Below are 20,625 nucleotides of genomic sequence, written 5' to 3' on the forward strand. Positions count from 1 at the left end.
TAGTACCTTTTTAAGGGGTTAACAAAAGATTTAAAAATCCCATACCTTGTAATATTTAAAATTTTCCCACACCTGTTTATAGCCCAGATATGTTGCTCCTTTGGCACCATTTTTAAGGCTTCTTTTTTCCTTTGCTTAATGATGCCAGCCAATCAGAGATCATGTGTGTTACATACCTAAATTTGATTATAATGCTCAAATCAGGATCTACTTAAAAAGCTGTCCCAAATGAGCACAGTGTGCTGGCCAAGCAGGCCTGTTCAGGTAGAGTATGATGCTGGTTCCATGTCCATGCTGGCTAGTAAAGGCCTATGGAAAAGTTAGCATTATAAGCTAACTGTATCTTTTGGGTTTACAGAATAGGACTTCTGGACTTTCTCAAAACTGTCATTACTAGGTAGGTACATTGTTCAGTCTTCAACCTGCTTTAGGCATACCTGAAAGACATTGCTTTCAAGGGTCCATGCCAGTCTGGTTGGTTACTGGTTTCTGTGAATAATACATTTGTGAACCTTATTTTATAATTTACACTTCCAAATGAATAAAGATGTTGTCTCTTGTTAATACTGTCATTATTATTATATTTATATCCCACCTTTCCTCCAAGGAGCGCACGGTGGCATACATGATTCTCCCACTCCCTGTTTTATCCTCACAACAAGGCTAAGACTAAGGGCTTATCCAAACGGAGCGGGATAATCCACGGTTTCCATATTTGGTTTGTCATCTGATAGTGCTCACTTTGCCTTTTAGTTCACTCTTTCCCGATTAAAAAAAAAGCTTTTTTGCACCCGCACATGCAGCGGTAAGACCCTACATTCTTTTCATTTTTTCCAAGCTCCGCCTCTAAAACCTCCCCCTATCAACCAATTGGTCAGCAAAAAAATGACGTATGCTCCTCTCCCCCTTTGCAACGAAGCACAATATGGCTGTAAAGGAGTTCTCGCCAGGAAGGAAAGGGAGAAGGAGGGAGGTGGTCGGTTTCAGCCTGCCTCCTGAAAGCTTTGTCAATTTCATTCTACTGGCTGGGTTTTTTGCTTCAAATCATTTCGCTGCGGGAAGGAAAGGGAGAAGGAGGGGGGTGACACGTTTCTTGCTTTTTTGGAGAAATAAGTGCAATTGCCAGCATGTGTATTTCCTTAAATATCCATAAAGGCAGAAAAGCATACATTCGTTTAAGCATAATATCGCAAATACAAACAAGAAAGGGGCTGCTGGTCGGTTTCACGCCTGCCTCGGGAAAGCTTTGTCAATTTCATTCTCTATGGTTCTCCAGTCTCTAAGGAGATACGCATGCTGGCAATTGCACTTATTTCTCCAAAAAAGCAAGAAACCTGTCACACACACCTCCTTCTCCCTTTCCTTCCTGCTGTGAAATGATTTCAAACAAAAACCCCAGCCAGTAGAATGAAATTGACAAAGCTTTCCCGAGGCAGGCGTGAAACCGACCAGCAGCTCCTTTCTCGCTTGCTGTGCATTGCAGATCTCACCCAGAGTGGCCGCCCAGTTTGCAGACTGGCAAAAAATAAAATGCATCTGCGCAGTAGTTGCACACACACACACCCAACACCCCACCATTGCGATGATTGGTTCAATTTTCCTGGGCTTATTCTCACACATGCGCAAAAGTGCAGATACGTGATTGGCTGGAATGAGGAGAAGGGGCAAGGGGAAATGCCCAAGAACCACCCGTCAGCTGTAAAGTCCGTGGTATTGCATCCTACCTCCTGAAGACACAGCGGATGATTCCCAATTTTAAACAGCAAATCGCATTTTTGCCGGTATTGCAAGGAGCGGATTTAACCCGCGAAAATGCGTAACAGTGTGAGACGTCATTTGGATGACCGAAAAATAACGAACACACATAGCGGGCGTGTCACACATTTTGCAGTCGTCTGGATGAGCCCTAAGTTGGTTGATCTTATGTCCCATTGAAATCAATGGGACCCAAGTTAGTCATGGCTATCTTCTTTTCATGTTAATGTTAATGGGGCCCAAGTGCAACTCACTTAGTCTAGATCCATCTCATTGTTTTTGGAATGAACTACTTTGCTTCCTGCAGTTCAATAAATATGCATGTGAAGGTTGCAACTGTTAGTGTGGGCACCGTTTTCTCTGCACAGATGTATTTCTTTACCAAAAGCAACCATAACGGCAAATGTCATGCAACTCTCATGAATTTCATGTCTAGAAAATTCTTTATAACCTTCCAAAGCAAAATAATAATAAAATAAAATAAAATAGAATAAAATAAAATAACAATAATAATCCCCCCTTCAGGTGACTCAGAAATATTTGAATCCATTCCAATTTGGGTAAACCTTTGTACATGTCTGCATATAACTAGTAAAACAAGGTTGCTGTCACGTGTGACTTTTATATGAAACATAGCTGATTCAAATGTATGTTTTGCTGCCTTTTCTTAATAATTTGGTATGACCATACAATACAATTGTAACCTAATATGGAGGTATTTAATATAATAATTCACAAACCATTACATAAGATAAAAGGACTATGGGGACAGATGAATCTGATGAAGATGTAAAATGTGTCGATTATTTTCCCCAACAGTCTCTTAACTTATAGCATATTGCAATTGGGTACCTTTCATGCAATTCAGCTTTAATAAAGCTTTGGATGTAGAATGTCATTTTACAAATATAGTGCAAGAAGCAGGCCTAAAGAGAAAGGGAGTGGGGGGGGCAAAATCCCAAGGGCCCAGATCTCTGGAGGGTCCAGGCCTTTGGGAGCCTAGTCTGTGAAAAAGCAAACAATACATTACAAAATAAATTTTAGTATCTCTGCAGACCCGCCTCACATATTGCAGCATAGTAGGAGGGCGGAAAAAAATAAAGCCTGTGCAATAATCATATTAATTTATGAAATGTAGGCAGTTGTGTTATGTTAAATGAAATAATTGCTGGAAGAACAGAGGTAGTTGTATCACAAGGATTTTTGTTTGTTTTTGAGGTAAATGAAAATGTAAGATTTGAAATCAGATTTTGGGGGTCATCTACAGTCAGCAAGGTGCAACTTTAAATAGTAGTTTCAAAAGCATGAGAGGAAGATGAAAGAATATTTATATCAATGGTGATTTACTAGTGGCCCTCCAGATATTGTTGGACTCCAGCTCCCATCAGCCCCAGCCAGCATGGGCAATGGTCAGGGATGATGGAAGTTGTATTGGATGCACAAGAGTGCAGCCCCGGAAGCTGGGAAGGAAATGAGACAACTAGACCAATGTATGGGTTAAAAATAGGCCACAGCTTTATTGGTTACAGCAAGTAAGCAGGACTGGCATAGTATAGAGCAAGGATTCAAACAACCCACCTGGTACTCAAAAACCATGCCCAGTGTGTGCTGGGCCCACCCATGGGAGTTACAGCATAATGGTCCCTATAGTGGTGCAGGCCAAATATCTGGAAACCCACTGGCAGCCTGAGGTGTGTGACATAAGGTTTGGCTCCCTGAGCTAGGGTGTGGCATAGTACGCCCATCCCAAGATCCATTATGGGGGTCTCCTTCAGTTGATCCTGCCCAATGCCATTTTCCAACAAATTATGCCAAATTTAACATCAACATCTAATAACAAATGTTCTTACTGAGGGAAAAGTGAAAAACCTCCAGTTGAAGCCAATTGACCAATTGGACCAACTGAAGTTGTGAGTAAAATTCCTTTCCAACCCTGTTAACCAGCAGCCAACTGAGTTCCCAGCAAGACCTAGGCTGCTTTCACACATGGGGCTGATGGCGTTAGTTTAACGGATATAAAAGATAGCGCTTCTGTCCCAATTTCTAAAATCCCTTTCACACTGCAATACCTTTTCAGCCTATATGCTGGCATTTCATGCAACGGTCTTTCACACGGCTTGTTTTCGTCCCTCACCCATGCACACTGTTCCCCACTGTGTAGGTGGTCTAAGATCTTGTCCCATCGCCATGCAAGCACTCTCCCTTTAGGATCTGACTTTTTAAATTGTTTTAGTTGTATCAAGACAGGGGTGTGTGTGGGAAATGCTGCCGCTATCTGTGCCAATGCCGGAATACCAGTACAGCGTTCATCAGGCAAAAAACAACAACCCCTGCTTGACTAAAGGGCGGGAATGCACTGCATGCTGGGATGCCTGTCATGTGAGTGGCTGCAGCTAAGTGAAAAACTCCAGCTTTCTTCCAGGTTCCCAGCCTAGCTAATGGATTATTTCTGGTATCATTTATAATGCAAATTTGCGCTAAACTTCCACTACATTCCACTAGAATTCTGGAGCTAGCTTGTGTGTCGTGTGAAAGATCAAATATAATGCACAAATTACCAGGTAAGAAATCGTCAGAATAACAGAATAAAGTGCAGTGTGAAAGCACCCCTAGAACTGAGGGAGGGAGGGTGGGTAAGCTCTGGTGAGAAGAAGTCCAGTCTTCCAGAAGACAGGCCCTTTTATGCATGATGCCACCCCGCCCCCAGCCAGGAAGAGAGCCCTTCCCTGCTGTCTGGTGCCACTGAACTCACTACACAAAATGGTCCTGCCATGGAGGCACGGCGAAGAACCGAGAACTGTAATCCAACAACATCTGGAGGGCTACAGGATCGGTACTCCTACCTTAATATAAAGACTGCTTCTGAGAACTATTTATCCAGTCACAAAGAGTCAACATGTTTTACACATTGTGAGCTTCATCTTTTAACTGCTGCTGGCTTGGTGATGCTTCTCAAAATAATACAGACATATTCTAGAATTTGAGATTACAAGACTGATGATACCTGATTATGAAAGCTGTGTGAACTGCTATCAAGCAGAAATAAAACTATGTTCCACATGTCCCTCCCTAAGCAATTCATCAAATACTTGAAAGTAGATTTATAATAAATGAAGAACACGTGTTTTGAATGAGCCAAATGAAACAGGAGCTGCACAACATGGCTTGCCAAGAATATGAACAGCTGTGGGTATCACCTCTGCCTCCTGTTCTGCATTAAAAAGAACTGTTATTCCTTTAGGTTGACAGGTGAATTTACTATACAGTTGGTCTTTGTGATGTCCCTATAGTTTGATAACTGTAAATATGGTAATATAGGGCACCCAGACACAAAGTAACAATAAGCCATAGGGAGACTAAGGCGAAGTCTCTAGCAGTATTGTTTACAGGGAGTGGCTGGTGGTGCTGCCTAGCAGTTGGATCTTGTGAGATCTGTGCTAGAGTGTGTGAGAGAACAAATAAAAACCAAGATCCTGACAGGTGGTGGCCCTGGTGGGAGCATCTCAGGTACAGCCAGCTGTGGGATCGTCACAGTCTTCACCAAAGAAATGTTCTCAGCCTATTTTTGCCTAGCATATCCCATTAAACCCTTTCCCACACTGACACTCTGATTTTGGTTTTTAATTCTGAAGCATTTTTCATTGGGCTTAGTGGGTTTTTAAAATTTTGTTTCATTAAACAGTATATCTATATGGCATACCACAATCTGCTTTTGAGGTCCGTTCAGTTTGAAAAATGTTTTGCCAATCAACACTGATTAGATTGATTGTATTTCTGTACTGCTTTTCTCTCACATGGAATCCAAGATGGCTTACAAACAATAAACAACATGAATAGCAATAAATGTAACAATAGAAGATCAACACTGAAAAAGCACTATTCCAAATTCTCCTGGGGTGCAGCACATTAGTTTCACTGTTGGTTAGAGTCCAGCCTTTGCCCCACAACCGGAATGAAGACCCGAGAAAGCAATTTGTTAAAAGTTATATTTATTAAAATGTAACACGTGGAAGCTTTATGCCAAACCAAACAGACATATGGGCAAGCATAACCTGAAATGGAGCTACCCCGAAATAATGGTTGGGAGCAACCTTATCAGCAATAGCCCATGACAATATTGTGATGCATTCTGTATTTGGGGCTCAATAACATTTATATGTGGCTTATTTGCTCAAATGCTGCTAAGAAAGCACTGTAAGTTTATGCATTCTCTTTCACAGGCATTTTTACATGCCACTGGATTTATTGGGCCTTTTATCTGGGGTGGAGATTTGTTTACTGGTATTTCTGTTTGATACATGTAAATAATTGCAATTTCCAATAAAATATTATACATACATATACAGTCCTTTTTTTGTGATGGTACTACCCATAACAATAATTTTGTGCTGGCACCCAAGGTATGATTACTGGCACCTTATTTTTAACAACAACCCAAAATCTCTCTCTCTCTCTCTCGTATACAGTCACACAGGTTATAGTAAAATTGGGAAATCAGTTGGCCTTGAGATTTGTACTGATGTTTCCTTGTGGCTTCCAAAAATCTTAAGAATTACTTGCAAATGTCAGCATTCACAAGCTTCTTATAGTGACAGTAGGATAATACAGTACCAGTTGTGTCAAAAATAGTGAGCAAGCGTTCAGGTTTGCCAGAACTCTTCTTCAAGCTGGATGTTAAGCAATGTAACAAACAAACAAAATGGGGGGGGGGAGAGATGGAAAGAAAACGTTGGGATTGATGTAAAAGTCCCCATATCTCAAGTCTGTAGTAATCTTAAATGGAGGAACGATGTGTTATGGAGATTTAGTTTGCAAATTATACCCTGCTAGGTGCAAAACGGATTTCAGGATATCTGGAGCTCCTGAAACAACAAAACAATGACTGTTCTCTCATTTTTTGAAGATAACAAAACTGCAGTTATTTGGATCAATCTCCAGTGCTAAGCAGAACACATGGATCCTTCATGAGGCAGAAGTAAGGAGCAATGATGTAGGCCTTATACTGGCAAAGATGGAGAATAAAGGGTCAATATAAGCCAAACTGGGTACTGTTGTCTAGATATCATGTAACCTAAAAGCAAAAGTTCAATGTTTAGGTTGTACTGGAGGCAGGTCCATTAGGATGAATGGAACACTGCCTCCTCGACCTCAGTCTGCCCTCAGCCAGTCAGTGGGTGGCTGTGCCTGTCATTGGCTCTGGCCTCATTGTCTTCCACCCTACCAGTTCCAATGGGCATGCGTAGCAGCCACTGGTAGAATTTCCTCTAGATCTAGAATTCCTCTCCTAGATAGCTAAATTTAGTATTTTCCATAACACACACAAAAGGTAAATCTGAAATGTATTGTAATATATATCATTTATCAGGCCCTTACATTCTGAGAATGAGCAACAAAAGGAGTTAAGAAGTTTTGGTGTTTCACTTTTTGACATTTCCAAAAGAGTGTAGTGGATGGGTGGGGACTGTCCAGTTTGTCCTTTATCTTGCCTCTATATCCAATAGGGAGTAAAAACCACCCTTCCTGCCTTGTCCACCAGGCACATCTGCCCCACTTTTGATACCCTCCCCATTCATGCATGAGTTTAATGTCTGACTAAAATCCAACAAGCATAGGGCCAAATTTTGCAACTGACGGGTGGAAATTGATCACAAATCTTGGCCTCTGCATGTACATAGGGGCTGCCTGGGAGAGGAAAAGACAGGGAAGCCTCCTTGCACCAACCCCCTTTTGCCTGTGCTTCGTAGGCAATGTGAATTAAGAACATGCTGAACCCTTTCCCAGTGTTAAAATCAATGAGGCTCAAAGAATAACTCCAGCTGGATCATGCCCTATGTCAACTTGGTGCCCTCCAGATGTTTTGGACTACAGCTCCCATCATTCCTGACCACTGACCATGATGGCTGGGCCTAACGGAATTCATAGTCTGTTTTTGCAAACTTTACAAAGCTAACTGACAGAATTGTATATAGGAGACAACACAGCACTGAGAATTTTATTGTATAATAAAATGTAAAACTTTATTTTTTTCCAGCTTTAGAAAAGTAATAGGAATGTGAGACAGTTTTTTAAATCCTATGTACAATTACTAAATGCACTGCAAAACAGAACAAGAAAACCAATAATCTCTGGTCATCACACATTGGTTTAAAGAGCCCCAAGTGTCCCTGAAAAGCTTCTATGCGCTAAATAAAAGCTGAAAAATCTCCACAGTGTCAGAGAGGTGAGTTTTCAGCTGTTCAGGATCACAAGATAATATTTCAACTACCATAAAGCAAAGAGTCAAAACAGAACATACATTTAGGGAAAGGTTGTGATAATCCTGGAAGTCATCCACTTCAATCAACCACATTTTCTTAACTCAGTTGAGTCTATGGATGGCAGCTTTTCAACACCATCAACCACAAAAAGGACAGCAAATTTACACACTGAATTTTATACCCTTGAGGAATATAAATACTTTATATTTGGCTCATTTAGAAGTTATTATTATAAGGTAACTTAGAGGTATGGGAATGCATCCAGAGCATTTTCTTAAAGGAAGGTAATATACCCTGAACAAAGAAGTGATCGATGAGCAAAAGCAAGTTTCTGCAAACTTACAAGAAACCGAGAGCATAAATTCAATGCACAATCAAAAGAACTTGTCTATTATTTTCAATGGCATATCATTTGGATGTGCACTTGAATATGTATCTTAGTTCACATCTGGATGAGAATAAGCATACCACTGAAAGAAATAGATTGGGTACATACCCTACTTACATGCAAGGTTTCTGCTACAAATCTGAAAGTCTGATTCTGTGGATAGATTGCCATTTTTGAATTGGGACTCATGGCTATAATTCTGAAATAATCTGCTCATGTGTAGAATCATGGGCCTATATGAAGGTATACGGTGTGGATGTTTCAGAATTGTGGGCACAATCCAGAGAATATAGTCACAACTAATGGCCACTTCACACATTGGCCAGAATCCCATGCAGAGTTAATCCCACACATTAAAGCCAATTGAAATTAATGGTTTTAAGAACACTTGTACTGTTGGGTTGTGGTCATGATGTTTTTTAAGATAAGCATTGCAAAACATTTCATATATACATTTAACGTATGAATCAAAAAGTGTTTTGAAATGGAATCGCTACAGAAAAGAGAGCCAGAATTGGCCACACCTTCCTCCCATTGTATATACTAAAGCCTGGTTCACATGGCTCAGTAAGGCAAACTATGGCTTACCAGAATTGTGCAAATGTGTGGGCTCCTAGAAAGTTTCTCACAGCTGCTTTGCTTGTCTCTGGTCTCTATTACTCCTGTGCCATGCTGAATTAAGCCAAGGTTTGGCTTAGCATGTCATCCAGAACCTGGGCTTGTAGTAAAGCTCCATCTTTACTAACCATGAGCTGTAGCCAATGTTTGTTCTTGCCTCCAGCTTGTGGTTAGTGAGGAGAAAGCTTAAGCATGAACCGAGGTTCAGAAGACATGCTAAGCAAATCCTTGACTTAACTTTATGTGGCATGGGAATAAAAAAGACCACAGAGAAGCAAAGCAGCTGTGAGCACATTTGCACGGTCGCAATAAGCCATAGTAACAAATATGCTTTTGCCTCAGTGTAAAGTGAAAAGTAGCCTTAGAACTAAACATTACGAGAGACATAGAAAGCAGAAGCCCACCCGTTTCTCTTCCTAATTTCCTAACATCCAGTATAACACCGAAGAACTTAAGAGCAGCCCTGCTGAAAAGGTGAAAGGCCTATCTAGTCTAGCATCCTGTTTCACACAGGATCCAAGCAGATGCCCGAGAACCCCACAAGGAGAACATGAGGACAACAGCTCGCTCCCACCATTGCTCCCCAGCACCTGGTATTGAGAGATATGCTGGCTCTGAACCTGGAGATATCGCCATCATAACGTCTAGCCATTGATAGACTTGCCCTCTATGAATTTGTCTAATCCCCTTCTAAAGCCATCTGAGCTAGTGGTGATCACTACCATCTTGTGGCAGCAAAAATCAGTTTAACTATAAGCTATGTGAAGAAGTACTTCCTTTTGTCTGTCCTGAATCTCCTGCCAGTCAGCTTCATTAGATGACCCCAGGTTTAATGTGATATCATTTCTCCAGCCACACAATTTACTGTTGGTAGCATGGAAATGTTCAGTAGTGAGGATGCCACATCATGAGTTATATTATTCTATATGTTACTAGGAAGAGAAGAAAAAGGGACACGAAGCGGCTACGAAGCAGCTACAGTTCAATGTCACTTGTAATGTCTAGTTCACCCCCAAATCCCAATGAAATCAGTGAGACAAAATTTATAGTTAAAATGTTGATGTCAATGGGTTTGTGATTAACTATTGCTGGACTGCACTCAATGCATACAACATTTTTGTTATTACAATAGTATTGAACTGTACATAAGTATCATTTAATAATTTATAGTATTTATGAAGGCATATAAATAGAGTATAAACTATAACATTATTATTTTTTAAAAATTAATATTTGCTTTTAGTTCATTGAAAGAGGGGGGTTGTTTTGGCCCCTGATTTTTTTTAAAAAAACCAATAAATTTTATTTTTTTAAACATAGTAAGGTTTTTAGCTGTCTATTTACATGGTGGTTTCTTCCCACTCTAGTTCCACATCACCTAGAAAAGAAACAGATGCACTATTTGAAGCTTTTGAAAAATAGTCTTAACAGGTCACATATAAGAATTAAATTATAAAAACATACAATTTGACTGCTTCTGGTGCCACAAGCAAAGGAAGGTAAAGGAAATTATCTGTTGTACAATCATTATAGTGAGATATATCTTGCTTACTGCTATTTTCAGCTCATGTTACAGAACAATCCTACCTTACATTGATGAAGGGGGGGGGAGACTAAGAGTGGCATCACACAGGAGTTCTGCCAGGCAGTCCCCAGGCATAAACTGAAGCAGGGGAGGAGGGGCAGATTTATTTGAGGGAGAAGAAGCCCTCTGGAAAGCTTAGGATGACAGAGGTGGAAGGATGAAGGCCACATTCAGGGATGTATTAGGGTTCAGGAATCAGGATATGAGAGCAAGAGGGTAAGTAGATGAAAGACGATGGAGTGCTTTGAATGCATAGATGAGGAGCTACTGCTGAACCGGGGAGCAGAAAGGAAGCCAGTGTAGGGAAATAAAAAGGGAAGTGATGTAATCAAGAGTAATGAGACAGATGAATGATTTTGACAACAGAGTTCTGATTAGAGGTGAGGGTACTAAAGTGAGAAAATAGAAGACCAGAGTGGAGAACACTGCAGTAAGTTGAAAGATGACCAGAGAATGAATCAGTTTTCACCAAGGGGACAGAGACGTAGGATCATATTTTTTGCAAGTGGAATTTTTTAATGGACTTGGCAATGTTCTGAATATGGGGAGCAATGGGGAGAGACAGGAGTCAAAGATAAAGCCAAGGTTTCATGCTTATTCAGTAGGGTAGACAGTGACACTGTTAATGGATATGGGAAGTATGTGAGGAGAGGAGGGCTTGGTCTGAAAGATGAGAAGCACAGTCTTTCTGTTTTTGAAATGACAAACATCCAAGTGAAAATATCAGACAGACAAGTGGAGATACGGAACTGGGTGATGGGAGAAAGTTCTGAAGAGGTAGAGCTGGATGTCATTGGTATATAGGTTGTACTGAACATCATGGGATTTGATGAGTTCATTCAGAGACAATGTGTAGACAGTGAAAACTAATTGGCTTTTTGCCCAAGAGGCAGAAATGCATAAAAACAAATGAAACCCTAAAACCAAATAATGTTTCTCAATGCATGTTATTTCGATATGGCCAAACAAATGGCAGCACATGGCTGGTTAAAAAATAAAAATAAATTTGGTACAGTTTACCTTCCATAGCATCCAAAGAGTCCATCTTTTGAAGTACTGAATAATTAACAAAACATACAGGCTGGCTGCTCCTCTTGACTGTCAACAAGTCCAAAACACACTGGTGCAAAAATATATATTGTGCCTGCAGTGTGTGAAAATTAAAGGTTAGTTTATTTAGAGATGGAAAGCTTGCTTCTAATGGGAAAATGCTTTGAAGTCATATTGGAATATACACACAGAGCACATTTTGCACAAAGAAAATTCTTACAGTGAATTCATGTTTTCTGGAACTCCAAGAGGGTATCTGAATAATCTTTGGAACAGTGCCTGCCCTACGAACAGGAGATAAGACCAAGGTTCCTGCAGCAGGTCCTCCAAGCGGAGGGTTGTCCCTGCTCACCCAGAATGGAATAGATAGACATGCACATGAACACACACAGACACACCACCACCACCATGTTAACAAGACTAAATGCCTGCCACATTAATGTAACTAAAAAGAACCACCACAGTGTGGTCAGAAGGAAATGAGAGGACAGGGCAGTGGAAATTCTCAGGAGGCTCTGTCTTTCTCCATCATACATACAGCAAGGTGTATCACTGAAACAGAACAATTCATGGGGGAAAAGAAGTGAGGAGAATACTTTGCCATTTCAGCTGCTATTTGTCAGAACTAGCCATAACATAGATTCAAAGCATCTTACCAGATTTTGTACCATACACATCCTTTCACTTCTCAGTTCAGCTACAAGTCCATAGATATCCACAAAGTCATGGTCATTCATATGCTGAGTTAAATGGTCAAGGGCGATGTAAACTCCTGTTCTTCCAACTCCAGCACTACAAGGATCAAGTCAAGGCTGAAGTATTTGCATGTGAATGTCTAAAGCCTCTAATAGAAAATCACAGTTGTAATAAAAAGGCTATTGCAGTTTGGCTAAATATAAACTATTTATTTGTTTTTAGGTATACTGATGTTGGCGATACGGAACAAGTTACCCCGACACCTTTGTATCGAGTTATACTCCCAGATCTGTACTATAGTATCCAACTAAAACAGAAGGAAGTTGTTGGTCTGGATACATTCCTAATATTCTGCATGAGTGCCCTCATTTACATTAAATGAAGGCTGTGGCTAGTGGTTAGTGTTGGACTACGACCTGGGAGACCAGAGTTCGAATCCCCACACAGCCATGAAGCTCACTGGGTGACCTTGGGCCAATGACTGCCTCTCAGCCTCAGAGGAAGGCAATGGTAAACCCCCTCTGAATACCGCTTACCATGAAAACCCTATTCATAGGGTCGCCATAAGTCAGAATCAACTTGAAGGCAGTCCAGTTCCATTTTTTACGGCATTTGTCTTTGCAGCATTGCAGCTGTCTCATCATCATTTTTAATTTACTGGTCTAGGTTGTTGTCCAATTGATGGCTCTCACTCATGAAAATCTGCTGTGGTACATGAACTAGGCTTCTCCATATATCTTACTAGTACTGAGTTACTGATTACATGTGTGAACTCAGCATCTTTTTGTAGTTCCTGTATTGCTCTCTTTCCCCCGCCTCCTCACTGCTCCATTCCAGCCCTATCAACATCATGTCGCCCATAGGAAGAAGAATAGGCAACACCCCTGACTTAGCTTTGTAGTCTCCTTTCAGTATCTAAAGTATTCATTAGGCCTTATTTAGGCCAGAACTTGCTTTGTTTACATGTCTGACGCTGATTTTATTGTATGTACTATATGTCTTGTTTCCTGTTCTTAATATTCTTAATAATTTTTCTTAATAATAATTCTTAATAATTTTATTTTTCTTACATTTATGCTATATTATATTTGTTTTTTGAAACAAAAAAGAGATGAAACAGTTTAAAATTCCTCAGAATTTTAAAAAGGAAGAGAACTGCCACAAATTGGATAAACTGTTTCTGTTCCTAACAAACGATGCCACTATTTAGTTCTGTGAGTTTCTATTGAAATAAATGATCTGCTTACCTGCAGTGCACAACTATGGGTGTACTATCATGTGCTCGGCTGGCACGGATCAGCTTTACAAAATGGATTAATGATGCAGTTGTTTCAGGTACTCCATGTTCAGGCCAGGCAATGAAGTTACACTGACGTACCATCATACAATCTCCATGCTTCCAAAGACAAGTTGGAAGAAATAAAGTTTTATTTTAGAATTGCAAAAACGTTCAACTGCAGTTTGAGAGGCCACACATATTGGGATCCATTCCAGTAAGATATTGTTGATGGCACCATACTAAGCTCTCTCACCTACCTTGCCCTTAACTGTATTATTTAGAAGGATACAATTAATGATTAATAATGCAAAAAACAAAAGCCAACCAACCTAAGGAATAATAAACCTGGTCGGAAGACTAATATTGTAGTTCATTGTTCTGCCTCTCCAAGTAGGAGAAACTGGTATCATGAATACAATGAACTGCTGTGTGTAAATTGCTGCCTCTGCTGAAAAGAATTGTTCTTGACTGGTGATAAAGATTTTGATCTGTGATTACTATTTCACAAAAGCAAGTCATCACTCAAAACTCACCCTCAGAATCATTGCATTTCCCCTGCGCCCATACACTTTCTATACTTCTGGTTTTGTGCTTACAGTGCCCTAGCAGGAGCTGGGCAAAATGGCCAGCTGGAAATCCCTCTCTAATACTGTATTACAGAATATAATCTGATGACAAATCCAGAAATACAGGAGTATTTGGAAACATAATATCCAATATAATGTATTCATAAAGGAATAATAAATATTATGGAGAGCTAGACATGTGTAGGATGGAAATCAGAAAGATAAGCAGCAGACTGATTGTGGTTTTCACAGAAAGTATGGAAACTTTTTTAAAAAAAATAATGCACCAAACTTGCTCTTACCCTTTCAATTTTTAAATCCCTGATGGCCCAATCTATTTGAATGTCTTCTACTAATTTAGTAATCACTATATCTCCAAACACAGTCACTGGTATGTTGTCTTCAGGCCAGTACTGATGACATCGTATCTGTAATCAGTATTGAATAATATGGCTTAATTTAAAAAAAAAGACAATTTGGAAGCTTTTTGGATGGGTGATTGCCAATTATTAAGCATCTTTTAAATTCATATATTGGTAACTTACCCGTCCTTTTTCAAAACACTGAGTAAGCATAACAAGGGTTTTTGCTCTAGTTTCCCATACCATTCTCCAGAAATCCCCTACTGTGCCTGGTAATGGTCCTTGAGTAGCAATGAATTCATTTGGACATAAATAGCCCTAAAGAAAAAGATGAACCTTAGTAAATACTGATAAAGAGAAAGGGTAGAAAAGATGCATTTTGCAAGCAATCTTATGTGAACTCTATGACTATACTTTTAACAGAAATGTACCTTGCTCACCCTGATGGATGATCTTTATCAGGAGAAGGGCAGGGGGAAGTTTGACCCTGTTGCTCTTACTTGATCTCTCAGCAGCTTTTGATACTGAAGGATATGATGGCATGCTTCTAAGCTGACTTGGTGAGATGGGTATTGGAAGCACTGTTTTACAGTGGTTCCGATCCTATCTCCAGAGTCATTTTCGGAGAATAGCATTGGGTGACTGTCTTTCAGCCCCATGGCAGTTGTGCTATGGGGTGCCAAAGGGTACGATCTTGTCCCCCATGCTGTTTAACATCTATATGAAGCCCTTGGGAGCAGTCACCAGGAGATTTGGGGCTAGATGTCAGCAGCACGCTGATGATACCCAGCTCTATTTCTCTATGACGTCTGAATTGGGAGAGGCTATGCAAGCCCTGGACTGGTGCCTGGACTCAATGGTGGGCTGAATGAGGGCCAATAAACTAAGTCTGAATCATAGCAAGCTGGAGGCTATGTGGGTTGGTGTCAGGCCCAGGATGGGACTCAGGAACCAGACTGGTGGTTGAAAGCAATTCAGTTTTTATTAAGGTAATATCCAAACAGAGACTGCGCCTTCTCATGAAGCAACACAGAGTTACAGATCCTCCGACGTAGAAAGAGAGTTGACAGAGCAAGGGACTGCTATCCTGCCTGTCTCTTAAGAAGGGGGCAAACGGGCGTGAAGTCTTTCACTCCGCCTCAACGTGCCCTCAGTCACCACCCTCCTTCCCCCCCTCCTTTCTTGTCTTTTCAACTGTCTTCGAGTATGCGGCGACGGGGGAAGCACGGGCCCCTCCCCTTCTGAAGTCTCCGACTCCGGTATGGGGGAAAGAGGGGGGTCAGGTTTTAAACTGTCTTGCGGTTTCTCTTTGCTTGTCTCTGACTTAGGAGGCCCTCCCTCTTCCCCCACCTGTTCTGAACTTCGGAGAAGAGGAGGCGTGGGAACTTCAAGGGAAGGCTCTGAGACTGTGAAGCTTTCAAGGTCTCCGTTGCTAGGGAACTCTATCTCTGGAATTTCCTCTTCTTCTTCTCCTTCACTCCACTCTGGCGAAATGGCCCCCTCCCTTTCCTCCTCTTCTTCTGAATCCTCAGGACCCCAACCCTGCACCCTGACAGTTGGTGGTTTCCGAGTACGTATAATTGGTCAGTTGCTTGCTTTGGATGCAGTTGTACTCCATCTGAAAAAGCAGGTTCATAGTCTAGGGGTGCTCCTGGATCCGTCTTTTTCGCTGGAGGTGCAGGTGATCTCAGTTGCTACAAGTGCCTTTTTCTAGCTTCAGCTGGTGTAAAACAGCTGTGACCGTTTCTGGACTGGAATAGCCTGACCACTGCTGTCCACGCACTGGTAACCTCTAGGCTGGATTACTGTACTGTGCTCTATGTGGGGCTGCCCTTGAGGTTGGTCTGGAAGCTGCAGCTGGCGCACAATGTGGCGGCGCAACTGTTCACTGGGTTAGGGTATCACGAATATGTTACTCCGCTGCTGAAAGAATTGCACTGGCTGCCCATTAGCTACCGGGCCAAGTTCAAGCTTCTGGTTTTGGTTGTACAAAGCCCTATATAGCTTGGGACCAGGATACCTGAAAGATTGTCTTACCCTTATATACCCAGTTGATCACTATGCTCTGCAGGTGAGGGCCTTCTGCAGATACCATCTTATCAGGAGGTCCATTCCGCACAACATAGGAAACGGGCCTTTAGTGTTATGGCACCTACCCTTTGGAATTCCCTCCCGTTAAAAACTGGATAGGTGCCATCTCTGTTATCTTTTCAGCACCTACTGAAGACCTTTCTCTTTCAACAAGCCTTTTTAAGTAAAGACCTTATTCCAGTCTGTGTCTGTGTTGGAACTGCCTTTTAAGATTTTTTAAAGCTTGTTTAAAAAAGATGTTTTGTTTTAATATGTTTTTAAAGATCTTTTAAAAAATATTTGAAAGTCTGTTTTTAAGATGTTTTGGAGATGTTTTGTTTGCTGCCCTGGGCTTCTTCTTGGAGAAAAGATTGGATATAAATTTTATAAATAAATAAATATTATTGGATGAAGACCATCAGAAACTCACTCAGTGTACTCCTATAGGCATTCAGAAGGAACTGGCCTCTGAATCTGAGCGTTAGAAAGAATGATGTAGGAGTCTTTCACAGAGCCTATGAACCCTCAAAGCATTTTTATTTTTCAGTTTATTGCAGTTCTAAATCACTCTTCCTGCCATAATTCACAGCATGGTCAATGAACTACAATGAATTACAACAACAATTAAAATATTTAAAACAAAATACCAAAAAACCCACCCCTTATATTAGCCTGAACAGATTACACAGCAGACTAGAAACAAACCATACACTGCAAAACAGTTGGACATCAAGACACTGTCCTCCACAGGCCTGAATGAGCAAATCATCTTCAGCTGACACCAAAATGCAAATGAGGACACATATAGTTTCATGTGAGAGAATTCCACAACTGGGGAGCCAGACCCTGTCTTGCATTACTACCCAATGGGCTGCACACACTTATAAGATCACAATCAGGCCTCCTTTATAGATCTCGGCACAAGTCAGCAGATATTGGAATATAGGAAGTTGCCTTATCCTGAGTCAGATAATTGGTCCATTTAGCTCAGCGTTGTCTACATTGTCTGGCAGCAGCTCTCTAGTGTTTCAGTGTTTGAGATTCAGTGTCTCAGTGTCTGGGACCTTCTGCACGCAAAGCAGATGCTCTACCAGTGGAGATGCTCCTTTAAGTAGTTGGGCCCCAAGGTGTTCATGTCTTTATGTACCAATATCAGCACTTGAACTGGGCCCAATTACAGGCAGCCAGTGCAATGATTTAAGAATTGGTGATATGTGATCCCATTCTGCTGCCCTACTTAACAGGCGGGCAGCTGCATTCTGCACTAGCTGCAACTTCCAAACCATTTTCAACTGCAGCTCAACATAGAGCACATTGCAATCCTCCAGTTGTGAGGTTACTAGGGCTTGGTTTACCAAAGCCAGGCTATTCTGGTCCAGCAACAGCCATCCTACTGGTGAACCAGCCAGCCCGGGAGACAGGCAGTCCTCACCAGTGAGGCCACCTGGGCCTCCACTGATAGCATGGGATCAAGAAGTACCCCCAAACTACACCCAGAGCTTGGAAAAGTTACTTGTTTGAACTACAACTCCCATCAGCCCCAGCCAGCATGGCCACTGGATTGGGCTGATGGGAGATGTAGTTCAAGAAAGTAACTTTTCCAACCTCTGTCTGTTCCTTCAGGGGCAGTCCAACCCTGTCCAGAATATTTCCAGGACATAGGAACCATATACAAATAGCACCTCCATCTTACTGGGATTCACTCTCAGTTTATTAGCCCATCATTGCCACTAGACACTGCTCCAGCATATGCACACCCTCTCCCAATTCAGAAGGGAGAGATAAGAGCTGGGCCTCATCAGCACATACAGACAGACAATGTTATATATAATCAAGGATATGTTTGGTGTATACTGTATTATAAATGGAGAATGATACTGTCATTACTATGTTTTATTTTTGCTGATTCTCCTGCAAAGGTATAGGAACATACCAGCAGTCCTGTTGGATCTGGCCAAGGGTCCATTTAGTTCAGCATCCTGCTTCCAGCAGTGACCCACCAGAAGACAGCATATACAAACATAAAGTCTGGCATCCTTAAGTTACAGAACTTCACCATATTCTTGCAGTAGAGAGGATTAAAATAGCATTTCCCTACCTCTTGTTCTGTATATAATGTGATTGGATAACTAATAAACAGCTGTGAATTACTTGACCTGTAAGTATTTAGATTTTTATTTGACTTGCGAATATAATTCTGTAAAGGACTAATCATTCTCCAGTGCAAACAAGTATTGGAATACCCCCTTTAGAAACAATGCCAGTGGAAAGAAAACCAGATGGATGGAACGCATGCTAATAGTTTTGATTTCCAAACCCATTCTCCTACATTTAATTCATTTTAATAATCAAATCAAAACTTAGGAGACTATCATCATGTCCCACCAACAAATTAAAAATGTAAGGGATCTTCACAGGGAACATATTAAAATGCCTCTGCAGAAATCAAGTGCCACTTTTTTTGTATTTCAATCTCTTATTGATATCTGTCCTGACAAGACATCCATAAAATAATACAGATCCACAGGAAATACAGAACTATGGGTGATATTCAATATTAGTCATCATACTCAGAGTATGATAACCTTGGACCTCACCCCATGTATTTGTATATAGTCTTTTTTTGTCTGTATCCCAATAAACAATTTTAATTATTCTGTGGCACTTTAGCACTAATGCAATATACTACAAACAAACCTTGTAATTATTGGTTATTACTTAACATTCATCAAATGCCAAAAAACAAATTAGGCATAGTTCATAAGGGTTGTTGTGATCCCGTGAGCACATAGCTGCCCTAGAAGACCTTGGTTTATATCCTACTTCTGTTATGACTTGGATAACTCTATATCTCTTAGGATCAATTTTTCCATATGTAAAATGGGAGCAATTGTAGCCTGCCATCATACACAATTATAATTGTAAAGCAGCATATAGATGATAAAGAGGAACAGTGTTCAGACTCTAATTCTTGAGACCACTCTGAATGCAACAATAACAAAAGTTAGACTGGGACAGGAAATGAAGATGTCAGGAAACTTGGAATAAAATAGCAGATCTTACATTACTCCAGCCAAATCATAACAGAAATCAATTATGTGACTATCACTGCACTTCATTTTTTTCCTTGTAGATCTCAATCACAGCTGCTCTGATCCCAAGGTATGGCTTAAAGGCACACAAGACTACCGCATGTCCAGATCTGGTCAGTGCCTGGATGGGATACCACCTGGGAACCACATGTACTGCCTTAGGTTCCTTGATGAAGGAAAGGTGGGGTATAAATGTAATCAAATAAATAAGTAAGTGCATCCATAACAAAAATAATTAGTATTTGGGTCAGAGGGTATAGCAAAGATTCTGGCACATTTTAGTCACTGGAAATGGTTGATTTAACAAGGTTTTTAAACAACCTTTTAACTAACTTAACAAGGTTTTTTTTCAAGTTAAACAAACCAGTTAAACAACAAACCTCTTACTATGTTTGAATGCTGATTCAGGACTAGAATTGTAAAGCTGTAGATGAGGTTTGAAGGTACAATGCATGTATATGGGCTGAATGTGCCGTACCTGAACTACCAAGGTTTTATCAGCCAGAGAATGAAAGTAGGGGAGAAGACTGAGGGGTGAAATCCCAGCAAATTTGCCAGGCCATATACCAGCTGGGAATCTCCCTAAAATCATCAATCTGGTGAAAACATCTGAGGAAATTTTGTTTTCTCTTTCATATATGCAGTCAATTAGTCCTTGTTCATGGAGTGAAATCCTTCCACTGACAAACCAAATAGTTGCCTCCAGTTGTGTAGCACTGCATGCTTTAAACACCAAAACAAAATCCTAACCTCATGCATTCTAACATGGCTAACTAGAGGTACAACTACCATTATTGTATGCTTATATTATTATACAACTGAAAAATCAACAGTACCAAAACTATGATTTTGCCTCCATGTTATCACATGGAGACAGAAGACTATTAACCATGGAAGAATAACATGG

The 20,625-nt window shown here is 40.7% G+C and overlaps 1 protein-coding gene across 1 annotated transcript in view; it reads right to left on the reverse strand.

The window, feature by feature from the left end:
• Positions 1-10,216: 10,216 nt before the first annotated feature.
• Positions 10,217-20,625, reverse strand: part of PTPRQ (protein tyrosine phosphatase receptor type Q) — a 185,228-nt gene continuing 174,819 nt past the window's right edge. The window contains exons 40-45 of the mRNA XM_061582736.1: positions 14,740-14,874; positions 14,497-14,622; positions 13,597-13,745; positions 12,310-12,445; positions 11,624-11,747; positions 10,217-10,396 (exon numbers count right to left, since the gene is read on the reverse strand). Coding sequence (XP_061438720.1) covers positions 10,359-10,396; positions 11,624-11,747; positions 12,310-12,445; positions 13,597-13,745; positions 14,497-14,622; positions 14,740-14,874 — 708 coding nt within the window. The 3' untranslated portion in view covers positions 10,217-10,358. The remainder of the gene's footprint in view (positions 10,397-11,623; positions 11,748-12,309; positions 12,446-13,596; positions 13,746-14,496; positions 14,623-14,739; positions 14,875-20,625) is intronic.

The sequence above is a fragment of the Rhineura floridana genome, chromosome 8 (assembly GCF_030035675.1).
Source record: "Rhineura floridana isolate rRhiFlo1 chromosome 8, rRhiFlo1.hap2, whole genome shotgun sequence".
Classification (NCBI taxonomy): Eukaryota; Metazoa; Chordata; class Lepidosauria; order Squamata; family Rhineuridae; genus Rhineura; species Rhineura floridana.